Source organism: Limulus polyphemus, unplaced genomic scaffold, assembly GCF_000517525.1.
Source record: "Limulus polyphemus unplaced genomic scaffold, Limulus_polyphemus-2.1.2 Scaffold502, whole genome shotgun sequence".
Lineage (NCBI taxonomy): Eukaryota > Metazoa > Arthropoda > Merostomata > Xiphosura > Limulidae > Limulus > Limulus polyphemus.
This window is the reverse complement of record NW_013666112.1, coordinates 264547-279509: the sequence shown is the minus strand read 5'-3', so window position 1 is coordinate 279509 and position 14963 is coordinate 264547. Positions and strand designations below refer to the sequence as shown.

The 14963-nt window shown below is 32.4% G+C and overlaps 1 protein-coding gene across 1 annotated transcript in view; it reads right to left on the bottom strand.

Moving 5' to 3' along the window:
• Window positions 1-8192: 8192 nt before the first annotated feature.
• LOC106458697 (cyclin-dependent kinase 11B-like) overlaps window positions 8193-14963 on the bottom strand; it is a 49624-nt gene continuing 42853 nt past the window's right edge. The window contains exons 14-19 of the mRNA XM_022384971.1: window positions 13904-14011; window positions 12709-12825; window positions 11138-11286; window positions 9531-9719; window positions 9294-9403; window positions 8193-8492 (exon numbers count right to left, since the gene is read on the bottom strand). Of these exons, the coding sequence (XP_022240679.1) occupies window positions 9295-9403; window positions 9531-9719; window positions 11138-11286; window positions 12709-12825; window positions 13904-14011 (672 nt within the window). The 3' untranslated portion in view covers window positions 8193-8492; window position 9294. The remainder of the gene's footprint in view (window positions 8493-9293; window positions 9404-9530; window positions 9720-11137; window positions 11287-12708; window positions 12826-13903; window positions 14012-14963) is intronic.

Below are 14963 nucleotides of genomic sequence, written 5' to 3'. Positions count from 1 at the left end.
AAAAAGAGTCAAAACCTATAAAAAAACCTTATCCGAAAACTGTGTTTTCAGATTCCAATTCAGACTAAAAACCTTTCCGTTCAAAAATCAAATCAACCATTTACATAACTCCAAGGTTGAGTGTCAGTATACGAATGCTTGAGCTGTAAACAAGAGTATATAGGATTGACAACCAACTAAAAGAAGGAATTAACGAGCATCTAAACTTCAGTGCTGTAAACCCCACACAAGTGAGTGAAGATAACAGCTTTGGAAGGAACTTGTCATTTCAGATGATTAACGTATAGCATACATAATGAGAGCTACTGTACTTACATGCATTACATACACAGCACATTTTATAAAAGCTAAAGATCAAATATGGTATATTTCATGAGAGTTACAGATCATATACAGTATATTTTGTAAGAGCTAGTACGTGTACAGTATGTGATAAATAGAGTCTAGACCAGTACTATGTTTGTTATATCTCAGCAGGCGTGATGGATCCTGGTGTTCTGCGAAAGGCCTCGTCGGCACAGGATGTGTTAGATATAGTGTGGTTGACATATTATTACTTATTCTTCTCTAGTTTCACTCGTTAGTTCTTAGCATCTTCTGTTTATAATTTTATTTTTCCTGTATTCAAACTTTATAATCTCCATAAACCAAGTACTGTGATTAATGATATTGATTTTTTTTTTATAAAATGTAGCTGAACGATATTTTATTGTTAGTGAAATATGATCAACTCTGAATTTGGAATTAAATGCAATAATTTTGATTTTTAGTCTCTCCAGTTTAAAGATGTATATAGATACAGACTTCACAAGTTTAAATTATGATTTTATTTGTGCTTCTAATACGAACGTGAATATAACATGAACTTATGAATTTCGCTATTTTAAATGTACAATGAAAATATTTGTTTATTTAGAAGTTTCGCGAAAAGCTATATAAGCGCTGACTGCGCACAGCCGTTCCTAATTTTGAACTGATAGACTAAACAGAAGATAGCTATTCAACAGCACCCACCGCCGACTCTTGGACTACAGTAATCAAATAGTGGGATTTTATCGTGATTCTAATAGCACACTCACGACCCTAAAAGTGCAGATCGTATATTTTTGGCAGCAGGACGCGAACCATGAACTCTAGGATCCAGAGTCTAGACACGATATACACAAAAACAAAACAAAACAATAGTAGACTTAAAGCATATCACAATCCAGACTTTATAGAAGTTGTATATGAAATATTTTGTTTTAAATCGTATTTAGAACAAGTTTTATTTGAACCAATTAGCAAATAGCCTATACACTTATTTAAGTCTAATTATTAAACAGTTACTTACTAATAACTAATTACTTTAATCTGCTACAGTTTTCACAGAAATCATGAAAAGGACTATTTCTATATAGATGGTGGGTGGCAATAAACGAATTTATTTGAATACTTTTAAAAACTTATCCAAGTTTTATTGACTTATATATTAATTCTACTGAATGTGAGGTGAATGTAGAAGGCTTTTTTTTTTAATTTTCTTTTTCTTTTGTGTGGTTCATATCCCGTTATTTAAACATTATTACAATTTATCATATAACCTTCTCTACCACGACGGGTTATTACAGATAGATTATCATGACAACAAGTAAAAACAACTTTTCAAAAACAGAAGTAAACGTAGGGATGGCTAATATCAATTCTTGAAAAACAATACAAACAAGATAGTAGGGATGGCATCTGTACAATCTCTACATAAAAGCACATGTTGTTTGCATTATTTTTGAAGGATTGATATTAGCCATTCCTACATTTACTTCCTTTTTAAAAAAAAAATTCTTTATTTGTTAACTTCTTTTTTAATGCAATGTTTCAATAGACATAGGAAGTTTGTATTTATAACCAAGTTCTAAGAAAGCTAACTTCAAGGAGTAATGATGACATCGTTTACACTAGAATTATGATTTTTTGTTAAGTACTACTACTTAATAATAGTTATAAAAGCGGATACTCCGTTTGAAACTATGTCACCTCAGTAAAATTGGTTGACACCATTGTTTTGGTTTTTGAGTTATCATGTAATAAAAAAGAAACAGATGAAAAAAGAACAAGAAATTCAAACTTTTTGCAATGATATTTACAGACATTCCCAGAACTTGTGACTCAATCATTACAAAGATACTGTAATAAAAGGAAACACTGTATAGTACTGTAAAGTTCTGATGGCCTATTGAGGAGACACTTAAAATACTATTTCGATGAACAATCCAACCCATCCCTACATATACAGTGTTAGCGCCTGCCTGATGTGTCTATTATGCTCTGATTTTTCTTGATTTTCTCTCCAATATGATGAAGTCCTCATTCATAAGGGATGCCGTAATTATTGTTTTTGCTTATCTTTATTGCTTTATCAAGTGGTTTTTTATGTACAATATGCAATCGTATTGTGTTGTGGCTTCTGAATAATATTGAACTTTATGTTGTTTATATATCTTTTGTATGTTTTAAAAGCGACCTCTAATATAAGGGAACATGATTATATGTCTGTAATTTTCTTCTTGCTTATTCTCGATGTTTATCTTCCTTAATCAGGGCCGGCGCAATTGGGGTTGCAGCACGTACATTTGCACAGGGCGGCATGTTCTTGGAGGCGACACAAATAAATATCAAATAATTGGTTCTGGTTACCAGCTGCTCCCTGCCCGAGCAAAAACTTCCCCGTCAGGCAGAATCAGCATTATATGGTAAAGCATATGGTAAAACACCGCTACTGTCTACAGATGATTCATGGAAAATTGGGCACCGTTTGAACAGGGCAGTAAAACATGTCGCGCCGTTCCCTGTCTTTACTTCATTCTTGTTTGTTTGAATTTTCGCGCAAAGCTACACGAGGGCTATCTGCGCTAGCCGTCCCTAATTTAGCAGTGTAAGACAAGAGGGAATGCAGCTAGTCATCACCTCCCACCGCCAACTCTTGGGTTACTCTTTTACGAACGAATAGTGGGATTGACCGTAACGTTATAACGCCCCCACGGCTGAAAGGGCGAGCCTGTTTGGAGTGACGGGATTCGAACCCGCAACCCTCAGATTGCGAGTCGAGCGCCGTAACCACCTGGCCACTTCATTCTTAATCAAGTGTTTCGGGTATCTATTCTTAAAGAGGGTTGTAGTGGTATGTTCTTTCTTATTACCTTCTGTATTACAAGTCTTGTTCTTTCTGGAAACTAAGTAGCCTAAGATGGTTGTCTCTACTCAGTTGGGATGGTTTGATTTACAACCGAAATATTTACCAGTAGTTATGGGTTTCCTCTACATTCCTGTGGTCTCCGAGTCATGTGTCTTGGTAATCATCATGTCTAAGAATAGGTGTTTACCTTCTATTTCGTTTATGAATTGAATTAAGAGACGTCTGTTCGAGTGCTTCGTGAATTATTAAATCTTGTCTTTAGTATGTGTGACCATATTATGAATGTATCGTCAACGCATATGAGACAAATGCTGGGAATTAGAGCAGCTATATTCAGAGCATTATCTTCGAAATGTTTCAAATAGACGTTGCTGATGTTACGGGAGAGCTCATGGTTAGATCTTCTTTTGGGAGGGATATGCAAAATCCGTTTCCGACTCAACTTTCATACATCCCAATTATAAGGATGTGTTCAGATGGATTCGTTTTTCTTAATGCAAGGATATCTCTTGTATTTTATGACATTGGAAAACAAAGGAATACAGACTAAATTGTGGCACCAGGGCCATCCAAAAATGATCTAAGAAAAGGCGAATCCCAGCCACGGCAAGCAGAGTGCGGCATCTTGTAGCAGGTGCTAACCCGTTAACACAATTCCAGTGACAAAAGCCGTCTATGTATCTCAGGCAACCTGATCAAGAAAGATTTTCGTTTGGAAACGAGACCAACAGTCTATAGGTTCCCCAAGATGAGGCTTTCAGTCATACTTCCCATTTAACTGTCGCATACCTCAAGCAGCTCGATAATCAAAGATATTCATGCTATTCCGGAAATACGAAGACATACCGTTCAAATTGCCGATTTCTGTGCGATCGGATTGTTGAAAGGGGCAATGGGAAACCTTCATCCTCGTAGACTATGGAAAGCCTGTAGGGAGGAGTGGTGTGCTTTGGACATGACAGCCTTACAGCAGAGCCTTTTGCAATAAAACTTACGCTGTAGGGATATTTTTAAGATGCACAGTCGTCAGATAAGGCATGACTGGACGGGCGACATGGATTGTAACGACGTGGTGAGACTCCAAAATATTTTAACTACAACGTACTCAACCTTCTGTAATCTGTACAATGTGGGCCGAGCTCTTGGCATCCGAGAATGTTTTATCTGTTAACGTTGATACCATATCTACAAGATATCTAGTTGAGAGGTTGCATGGTGAATCTCTACAGTTAACTGTAGACCGGAGAAGGTAGCCTTGCTAGTGAATTTTATTTTAGTGGGTCGTAGATGTGTGGAATAGTTGCCGTTTTGTACTGTTACTTGTTCCTGTTTTAGGTTTTTCTTCTTCTTCTGTGTATTAATGGTGGAGTTAGACTTTACTTTCATGTAACGTCCATCTTCAACTAAAGTTTGGAGCTTGATGGTGTATTATTCTTTGTCCATAGTTATAGTGGCATTACTTTTGTTTGCTGTTAGAATTGTTACGGTGTTGTCGTTAAGTATTTGTGGGTAGTTCTTTCTGTTAGAATGGTATTATAATGGGGTTTACTCCTAATGACTTTCTGGAAAGTTGACTTAATTTTAGTTCTGAATACTTCTGGTAGGTTTGTTGTTAAGCACAAAGCAACACAAATTGTGCTCTGCCTACCATGGATATGGAAACTCGAATTTTAGCACTGTAAGCACGCAGACTTACTGCTGAGCCACTGGGGAGCTCTTCCTCTGGTAAATTTAAAATTGTGTTTTCTGTGGTTGTAGCTTTAGCTAAGGGGAGTTGCTATATGTTAGGATGAATTTTAGTTATCTACATACTCCACTTTCTTCCGGTTCTGCTAATGATCCTTTAATTAGGTGGATTACTATGCGCTTAGGTGTGTCTGCACTGCCGGTTTGGAGTCTTCTTGATTTGTGAATTTTGTTATTGTAGCGCAAGGCTACATAATGGACCAACTGCTCTCTGTCTTCCACAGGGAACTAAGCCCTGGATTTGAGCAGTATAAGTCCGTAAACTTACAGCTGACTCACTGGGGAACCTTTGAGAATTAATGAATGGACTTAGTTTCTTTAAATGAGTTGGAATAAATATTGAATGGTTGTATCTTGATAGTCTGTTGTATTATACATATCGGATGTCATTACGTGCTTCGAGATATTTGTCCCTACCTTTATTAGTTGTTGAATTAAGTCTTTCACATCGTGTGGTGCTCATACCGTCATACGTAATTTGTATTTAGCAATTCAATTATGTTACTTACACTTATGAAAACAGGTGAAGTAGCTAATTTTCTAATTATTTCATTAATATTTGTCGTGATATTAATCTACGTGTCAAGATTTGAATAATCGCTAAATGTTTATCTAACGATGATTGTTAGTTTCTTGTCTGCTATAGTTCAACTTCATAATATGACATTGTAAGGCATTGCTGACAGACTCGAAGAGGATAACAAACACTATTTATTTAATTCCTTCAAACAATTTCAAGTGATTTAGGATATAGCATCATAGGGTTTAATTAAAATACTATCAAAACAGACATTTTATTAAAAATATTGACGGAGAAATTAGAAAAACTATATTAAATATTACGAACAAAAATTCCAACCAAATCAATTTTGTGATATTTGTTGTAACAAGTCAATATTACTGAAAAAAAGAAAGAACAGCAAGTACCATTCTTGGGTCTATACGTTTTTCTCAAAGTCAAAGGAAATACAAAAGTATTAGACTTCTAAAGCAATGTACTTGAAGGTTGAATGACTTTCAATTTCGCTCGCGTCAAGTCAGCCAATTTAAACTGAATGAAAAGTTAGTGTGCTTTCATACCAACTGTGTTCTAAGCATTAAATGTCCATGACCAATTGCAACAACCCGGAAACTGCCAACGTACTGCATTTTCAATTGAACAAGCAGACTTTCTTGACCACCCTACATTTTAAATCAGTAGATGACTTACTCATGCAGATGGTAAAAGCCACTGTAATCCAGTATAAAAGGTTAATAAATTATATATATATATATTTAAAGTACGGAGTAACCATTACAGTTGATAGAGCCCTTGTTCAAGAAATACAAAATCTAACGATATTGCCACACAAAATTCAAGTTTAAAATGTTCCTGTTTTACTTTAAACACAGCTTTCTTACACATGCCTAAATTGTTGCAAAACACTCGAAAGTGTTTCAATTTCTTCTTCGTGTTTATTTGGAATTGTACTTAATTTTTTTTTTATAATTTCGACTTAAGATTAGTCTCTGTAATCTTTGAATCACATTTTATATGAATCTGAAATTTATAATTTAATAAAGATACTAGCTAACGTCCGTTCACGTTCAACGCATGGGAAAGGTATAGGTGCCCCTGTGGAGTAAGGTACGAGGTACAGAACCGAATGACGTCCCCCTCCTTCTTAAGTACCTCTCTCGGGAGAGGTAGGCCTTCGGAGTTAGGTAGGGATCGATAGACTAGTAAAACCGATGTAAGGGGCCTCCGATGAGTGACATACGGCTGTGAGGTAGAGATCAACAGTTTGAGGTACAATAGGACCCATAGCGGAGTTAGATTTAAATGCTGACCTCCTATATCACTCTCCAGGAAGCCCTAAGGATACATGCCAAGTTTGATTGAAATCAGTCAAAAGTTGTAGGCATGAAAGATGGACAAACAGTTGACCCCCGTCCAAAAAAAAAAAAAGAAGTATCAAGTAGGGTCAAAGCGAAGGCTGACATGGTATGTATGACCATCCTCAGGGAGCTGTAAGTGTGCAGGCCAAGTTCGGTCAAAAACTTGAGACATAAAAGACAATGAGACAGTGATTCCTCAGCTACTAACATGCAGCTGTCAAATCCAAACACTGACCCCCTTCCCTATAACAATGTCCAGGGACTAAGGCGCATGCCAAATTTGGTTGAGATCAGTTAAAACGTGGACACACAGACAACACTTCTACTATATATATATATATATGAAGATTAACTTTGCACTACATCAAATGACTTTGTCTAAATTCATTGACCAATGTATTTAAAATGCGTATCAGTTACTTTTAATTCAATAAAATATGGTGTTATAATAAATAAATAATACAGAGTTAAATAGTCTTTACCCTAATTGTGATGTGTTGTCATATAAGTAATATTGATCAAAATTCACTTCACTAACTCAACTGAGTTCACATTGCAACAGTTGTTTTCAACCAATTTGCTAATATATATAACATATCAAATACTATGTATGCCAGTGGCGTGAAGAGCCCCTGTTATTCAGCAAAAGGTCTTGTTGGCATTGGATACAGAAGTATATTATTATACACAGTTTTGACTATTAGTAACATATAAAATAATTTAAATTTTTGGTGCACATCCTTTGGCCATTATCTGCAGATAATTACTTCATATTCATACATTTTTTTCATAGTTATATATGTACAAAAGTGAAATATCAAAGCTTCAATATCCTTTCAGATAGTAGCTTAAAAAGCAACTCGGAAAATGGCACCAAAGAAAAGTTTAGTTCATTTACTTATATTTACATCCACTAAATTTTCTATCTTAAATGTCGTTTATATTTTTAAATGTCTAGTACAGCAAGTTTAGTTCATTTTCTTATATTTACATCCACTAAATTTTCTATCTTAAATGTCGTTTATATTTTTAAATGTCTAGTACAGCAAGTTTAGTTCATTTTCTTATATTTACATCCACTAAATTTTCTATCTTAAATGTTGTTTATATTTTTAAAATAATTGAACAAAAGCTAAGTAATTTCACTTGTTCAGTAATTAAAACAAATATTTTTATACTTCACATCAAAAATATTTTTACTTCTAGCAACAAAAATAATGTTATATCTATGTATTTTCAATTCTAAATTAGTATGTTTTATATATTTTTTCAATGTACTGAAACATCAGTTTAAGTACTGTCAGAAGAAATCATAAAATTTTATGGTTTATATACTGCTCATGTCTAAGATCTGAATTACTGTACCTCGTGCTTATGATTGAAGAAGACAACAGCATTGTAAAAACAAGTCAACAGTTTATTATGAATAGTTATATACAGAGAGGATTTGGGAATGACAACTTTGGTTGTTCACTCCAACTTGTAAGGAAGCAAGATAACTTCATAAGTGGTTGATGTATCCTGTAAGGAAGCAAGATAACTTCGTAAATGGTTGATGTATCCTGTAAGGAAGCAAGATAACTTCATAAAGGATACCTCAACCATTTACAAAGTTATCTTGCTTCTTTACAGGATACACCAACTGTTTATGAAGTTATCCTGTTTATGTGGTGTAACTTCTCAACAAGTGGAATAACTATAAAACCAGAATTTAAAAAATCAGATTAAGGAACAGCTTAAAAATAATAAAAAACAGTATTTCAAACAAAAGCAGCATAAACTTTTAATTTGCATAATAAATAACAGTTCTGCTATATAAATACGTTTAAATCACATTGTTTTGTAAGACCTAGTCACACTTAAATCACACCTTTTTGTAAAATGTACACCAAATAAAACGTTCAAGTCAAAAACATGAAATTTAACTCTCTCTCTCGCTTTTTTGTTTTACAACTTACTTAGAAAATCTAACAATGTAGAGAAACTGCTTTGGAATAAACAAATTGGATGTGTTAATACAGATAGTTACTCAAATTTGCAAGGCAAAGCTACATGTGATGCACAGTTTTCCAAGTTGGTGATTACAACTATGTTCATTAAACAAATACATTTTATCTTGTGTATATATCTACAGCACTATTTTATTACTTGAAGTAAGTAACTAAATCCTTTAATTTTCTTTTGATTTTGATCAAATTCTTGAACAACTTCGGATTATAGGAAATATAAACTAGAAACAAAAATTAGTGAAAACAAATTTGCTAAGTACACAAAGAAAATTGAAGCTCAGTAATTTATATTAAAAAAAAAACTCTTAAAAGTGTTAAAATACTGAAAAAAAATCATAAAAACTTAAATGTGACAAAAACCTAATTAGAGAATCACTTATGCACTTGGCTTTGCAAGTTGGCTTGAAAACAATAAAGTTATTTAAAGGGGAAGAAAGTTCAACTGTTCTCACTCAAAGTATTTTTACCATCCTCAATAAACCAGTTACCTTAAAACTTCAGGCTAAAACCAGCACCTTTAGCCGAGTGACCTTTCTGAGCTCCTGCCATGTGAAAACCTCCTGCTGCTACTATTCCTTCATCATCTGCATCATCCTGAAAGTTCATGAATCTTATTAGTAGTGAGTTCTTAATAGGTAGTACTAAACAGGGCATTTCATATGTGCAGGGAAAACAGTATGCTCGACAGCTGGTAGAGTTTCTCTGGTTTTAACTACAGATTTTCTTATAGAGTAGACTTTTTGACTGGACCAGAGGGAGGTTTAGGACTGTGTGCTTTACGATGCAGTTGTTCACTTTTGGCTGGCCACGTTGGGAACATTGATGGGTCTACGGGAAGAGGAGTCTCTTTAAAGTATTCATGTTTTAAAGCTTCCTCAGCTGTGATGCGTCGTTTTGGACAATACGTCAAAAACCTGGAAAAAAATATTATTGGTTTTATAAATTATAGTTTATATTGCCATTTAGGTAATTTTAATATTCAAAAACTTGACAAACCAGACGTAACGGGTTCAACAGTAAATCTTAAGAAATATATATATATAAAATTCAGAGGAGGAAATTACATAATTATCCAGTGTTGCTTATTGAGTTCTTTTACCCCACCCCCTTTTTTTGTTTCAAGTTTCAGCTCCAAAATAGCCTATGCTTTTGAGACACTAAATTCATGTAATATATTTAAAAAACTTGTAATCACAGATATTGGTAGTTTTAAAAATATTTACCAATTTTGTATAAAATCATGTACAAGTCTTTTAACCGAACCAAAAACACTACCAAAATGTAAAGTTACTTGTAATGAATAGTCCGCTTTTGTGGACTAGATGAAGAATTGTTTATCTTCACAAGGTTGGTTGTCATTCTTCAGATAATCATACCACTTAAATAAATACTAACTAACAAAACTCTAAAAAAAACCATAAATTTTAAGATTACATTAATGAATCATTTATTTCTATTTTATCTTTATAAGATGAAAAGACTGAATAAATTAGAATATTAAAAAAGCTTCTAACCTTCACATTTCACAAATTCTAAAGTTTTAACTAGCTAAAAATGTGATTAATGCTTAAATTTATTATTTATTTAGGCAAATGCTTACACAAAATGTTTTACTATTATGAAATTTATATATCACAAACTCGACGTCACATTTACACGTGAACTTTCTGATTATATTAAAATCTCTCAAAGTACTTATTGATAAAACAAATTGTAAAAGATTGAAGACACCACAAAAATATTTCATAAAACTACTGTTGAAGAAATATTTCAGTTTTTTTTAGCTCTGTCATTTTTATAAAATGAATTATTGTTTTGAATCTATCAGATACATCTGTGTTGCTGTTCTAAATGCATCCTTTAACACCATGAAGTTAATGTTCTAAATTTACTATAAAATTACCACTGAGTTACTATACAAAGTTTATCACTTAATTATCATTAGGTTAATGTTCTAAATTTATCATTTTAAATACCACTGGTCTACGTTTCTAACATCATAATATTCTCAGTAAAAAATTCTCAACTATTAAGATATATTTTTAGTATTTTTTTTTCCTGTTTTAAATTCAAGCTCTATCTGCTTTTGAAAAATGAAGTGTTCATGTTTACAGTCTTTGATGATTGATTAAAGAAGATTTACCAAGAAATCCTACCTGAAGATATTTGAAAAACAGACCAATCGATAAAAGAAGTACAACTAGAACAAACCAACAAAATATTCTTATTATTCCTATATTTCAGATCGTATACTAAACTATTCAATTTCAAGATGAAAAATTAAGTGAACAAAGAAAGACAAATAGTAGATATGTGTAAAAACTTAACACACCTATTCATTAGATCAAAACCAAGACTGGTTACAGTGTGGGAAAAGCGACTGCGAAGGTTGTTGTATGGATACTCCGTGAAAGTTACTTTTTTCACAAGAGGTAACTCAGAGTAGCCAGGCCAGATCTTGTCACTTGGTGTTCCTAAGTCCTATAAACAAAGAAAATCACTACTATAACTAGTGTTGGTAAAATAACTAGTTACTACTGCAGTATAAAGGCTGAACTACATTCTTTACTTGGATTCAAGTATCAATAAAACTCGTATATCTAATTCTAATATATCTATTGTGTTGGAGCCTTCAATAAGCCATACAGAATTCTTGAAAAAATTAGCATAGGAGTCAAAGGATAGTCAATAATTAATATTGTAATCTGATAAATGTCTGAATATATTTCTATAACTGTAGAGGTTAAGTTTTGAACAGTTGTTTTCATAAATTGATGAGATTTTAACTGGTTCTTTTAATAAAAGAAATTGTGATGATGATGATGCTGTTTTACTTTGTAACTGTTTCAATGTTATCAATTTGGTTTCATTAATCATTTTGTTAACTGTTCTTTCTGGATAACTATTTTTAGATTTTTTTAAGATAAAGATTTTTCATATTCTTTACAATTCATCATTTAAGTTGTTGGTGGAGAAGATATTAAGAGAACTTTGAATAAGACCATTTGAAGTTTCTGATATTTGATGTACAATATGAGGATACACAGTTGTGGTATTGTTGTGATTATCTTCCTTCCTATGGACATAATGTCAGCTCCTATCAGTTTTCTTCACTTTCTATTCTAATATGAATTTTGGAATGAAGACTGTTGATATGGTTTATAAAGCATTCTTTTTCACTGTCCGAGTTAAAACTGCGAAAAAAAACATCATCTACCTACATACCTTTAACATTATCTAGTTTGGGGAATTGTAAGTGGCTGCAGAAAAGACATTTTTCCCAAGCTGAATCAAGATCACATTGGTTAATGAACTTGAGAAAGTTCCATTACGTACAAAGCCTGTCAATGTGGTAATAAGATGTTTTAAAAACTGAATGCAGATCTTTGTGATGAGGTCACACACAGTTGTTACTAACTTATCCTTAGATATGCTGATTCTTGATTTAAAATCTTGAATAATTATAAGAATAACTAGAAATTCAAGTTATATAAAATATGCACAACAAACCTGGTCATTTTTTGTTCTTTCATCTAACTTTTTAAGGGATTGAAGAAAATGTCATATGTACTTTTATGGTGAGACGGCTCAAGTAATTATTTCAATTATAATTGAAACACGTTTCTAATGCAAATAAGTTTATTACTATTCATTGACTAACTCAGTGGGATTCTCGCTTCATAGTTATAAAAACTTGAGAATAATAAATAGGGTACCCTGACATATAAATATCATACCATCTTTGACCTTATTAGTTGTTTCCACTCCTCACTTTGCTCAATGTTTAAAATTAAAAGTGTAAAATACAGTTGCATAACGTACATATATATTTGTGCAAAAAAAAATACCTCATTTCTTTGTACATGAATTATGTTTATATCTTATGTACTAAAACACACTGACCTTGAAAATTTTATTTAGTTCATCAATATCGGATTTTCCTGGGAAAAGAGGCTTCATTGTGAGCAGCTCACCAAATATACAGCCAACAGACCACAGGTCAATAGCAGTTGAATATTCCTACAAGAGAACAAGAAATTCAAGCACATGAAAAAAAAAAGTATCAACATCATATTTAAATCATGACATTTCATTACCTATAACAGCAATTACTTTAAACTTAAAACCGTAGATCCCCAGATATCAAGCACTGATATGGTGGTTACGTGCATGGTGTGTGATGGAGTTACTGAATTACAGATATTTTTTTTGTGTTATGCTGAGAACTGTAAAAAATACGTACATTTTTACAGTGCTGGATTTGTGAAAATTGACAAAAGTCTGATAACATGGACTGAGAGAAAGTAGTTGAATATACATTAAATAAAATTGATGAGTTTAAAAATACTGTCATAAGATTGTTCATTAGAAACATGATATAGCTATTCATTTCAAAGCAACACAGTTAAGCAAATTAATAAAATATTTAGCAACCTGCAATTTAATTAATAAAATAATAATGGTCATATTCATTATAAAATAATATTTTCGTATTAAAATTCAATTAAGAAAAATGTTAAACAATAAATTTCTAGAGAAAATTCTGTAAATTACAATAAATGTTGAATTCCACAGTTCAGCATAACATTGTGGTGTACTTATTTTAAGTGTCAGTAAAAGATATATAACAAACAAACACCATAAATTTTTTGATTTGGCCCAAAGTGGAATTTCTTTTATTCTTTTGTTATTAAACATAAAGCTACACAATGGGCTATCTGTGCTCTGTTCACTGCAGGTATCAAAATCCTATTTTAAGCATTATAAGCCCTCTGATTTACCACTGAACCACCAGGGGCATTTCTTTTATAGGTAACATGTGTTCATTTTTGAGTGAGAGAAAATAATATTTTCAATAATGTTTAAGTTATTACTGCATATTAAATGTATCTCATATAAGAATAATAGCATTACTTTTAGCCTGAGGAACTTAACACTTATTAATAAATACTTTACCAGTACTTAGTGTTGCATGTTTATGTGAGCAAGTTAAAATACATGCTTTACTTTTACCAAACATTCCTTTAAGGCTTTTATATTCAAGATACATTCCATAACCACAATAATCAGAGTTTCTGACTATTAACTAAAACATTGCCTTGATGCCAAGCAATAATTCAGGAGCTCGATACCACAAGGTAACAACAACAGGTGTATATGGTTTCAGTGGGGATCCGTATTCTCGGGCAAGACCAAAGTCTCCAACCTATAAAAAAAAAAGTACAAAATTTTTTAAAGTACTCAATCAAGTTTATATTATTTATTCACTTTACACTCAAGTCATAAACAGTTCCCTCTGTAGCTCCAACAACTCATCTGTACAAACAATACTTAATCTATGTAAGAAAGATGTATCTATCTACATACAAGTTTAAAAAGTACAAACAACTGCAAATAGGATTAAAAAACAACATACTAAAGTACAACATTTTGTCACAACTAATGCCACTATTAACATAACATCTGGTCCATTCCACAACAGTATGATACATCTACACTTTGACATAAATACCAACTTGACCCTTGGAATAAATATAAACCTAACTCTTCCATTTTATTTATTTAGCATTATTATAACAGCTTGTTTTATTTTATATTTGTTAACACTAGATTCGGAGCAAGTACTTTCTATATTTTTATTTTCACTAGGATTTCATGCATCTTTAAAATACTGATAGTTGTGAGATAAGAGTATGCCCATGTTCTTCTATTACTGAACTTAAATTCCATACAGTTTCTCCTAGATAAAGAACATTGTCATCTATACGGTGTACATTATACACAATCTAATTTTTCAATTACAGCTTAACTTCTTAATAAAAAAAAACTCAATTTTTTTCCCCTAATTAACCCTTTCCAGATGGGTCACAGGTGAAAGGCCATGTCACTGCATTTGTTGACTTGCATTCAAAATTTTATTGAACTACTATTTTATGAATGTATGTCAATAACTTTGGTATCAAACTGTAGGTTATAATTCAAATTTTAGAACTATACATTACTCAAATTCTTAATTTAAAGAAAATAAACACAGATAAACATCAATTTTTGTGCATCGCATGGTAAGTTGAATGCAGAACTGGTTCAAATTAGATGTTTGTGAGGTCAAAATCCAAGTCTATAGTTTGTACGAACTAGGAACTCAAATTACCGATATT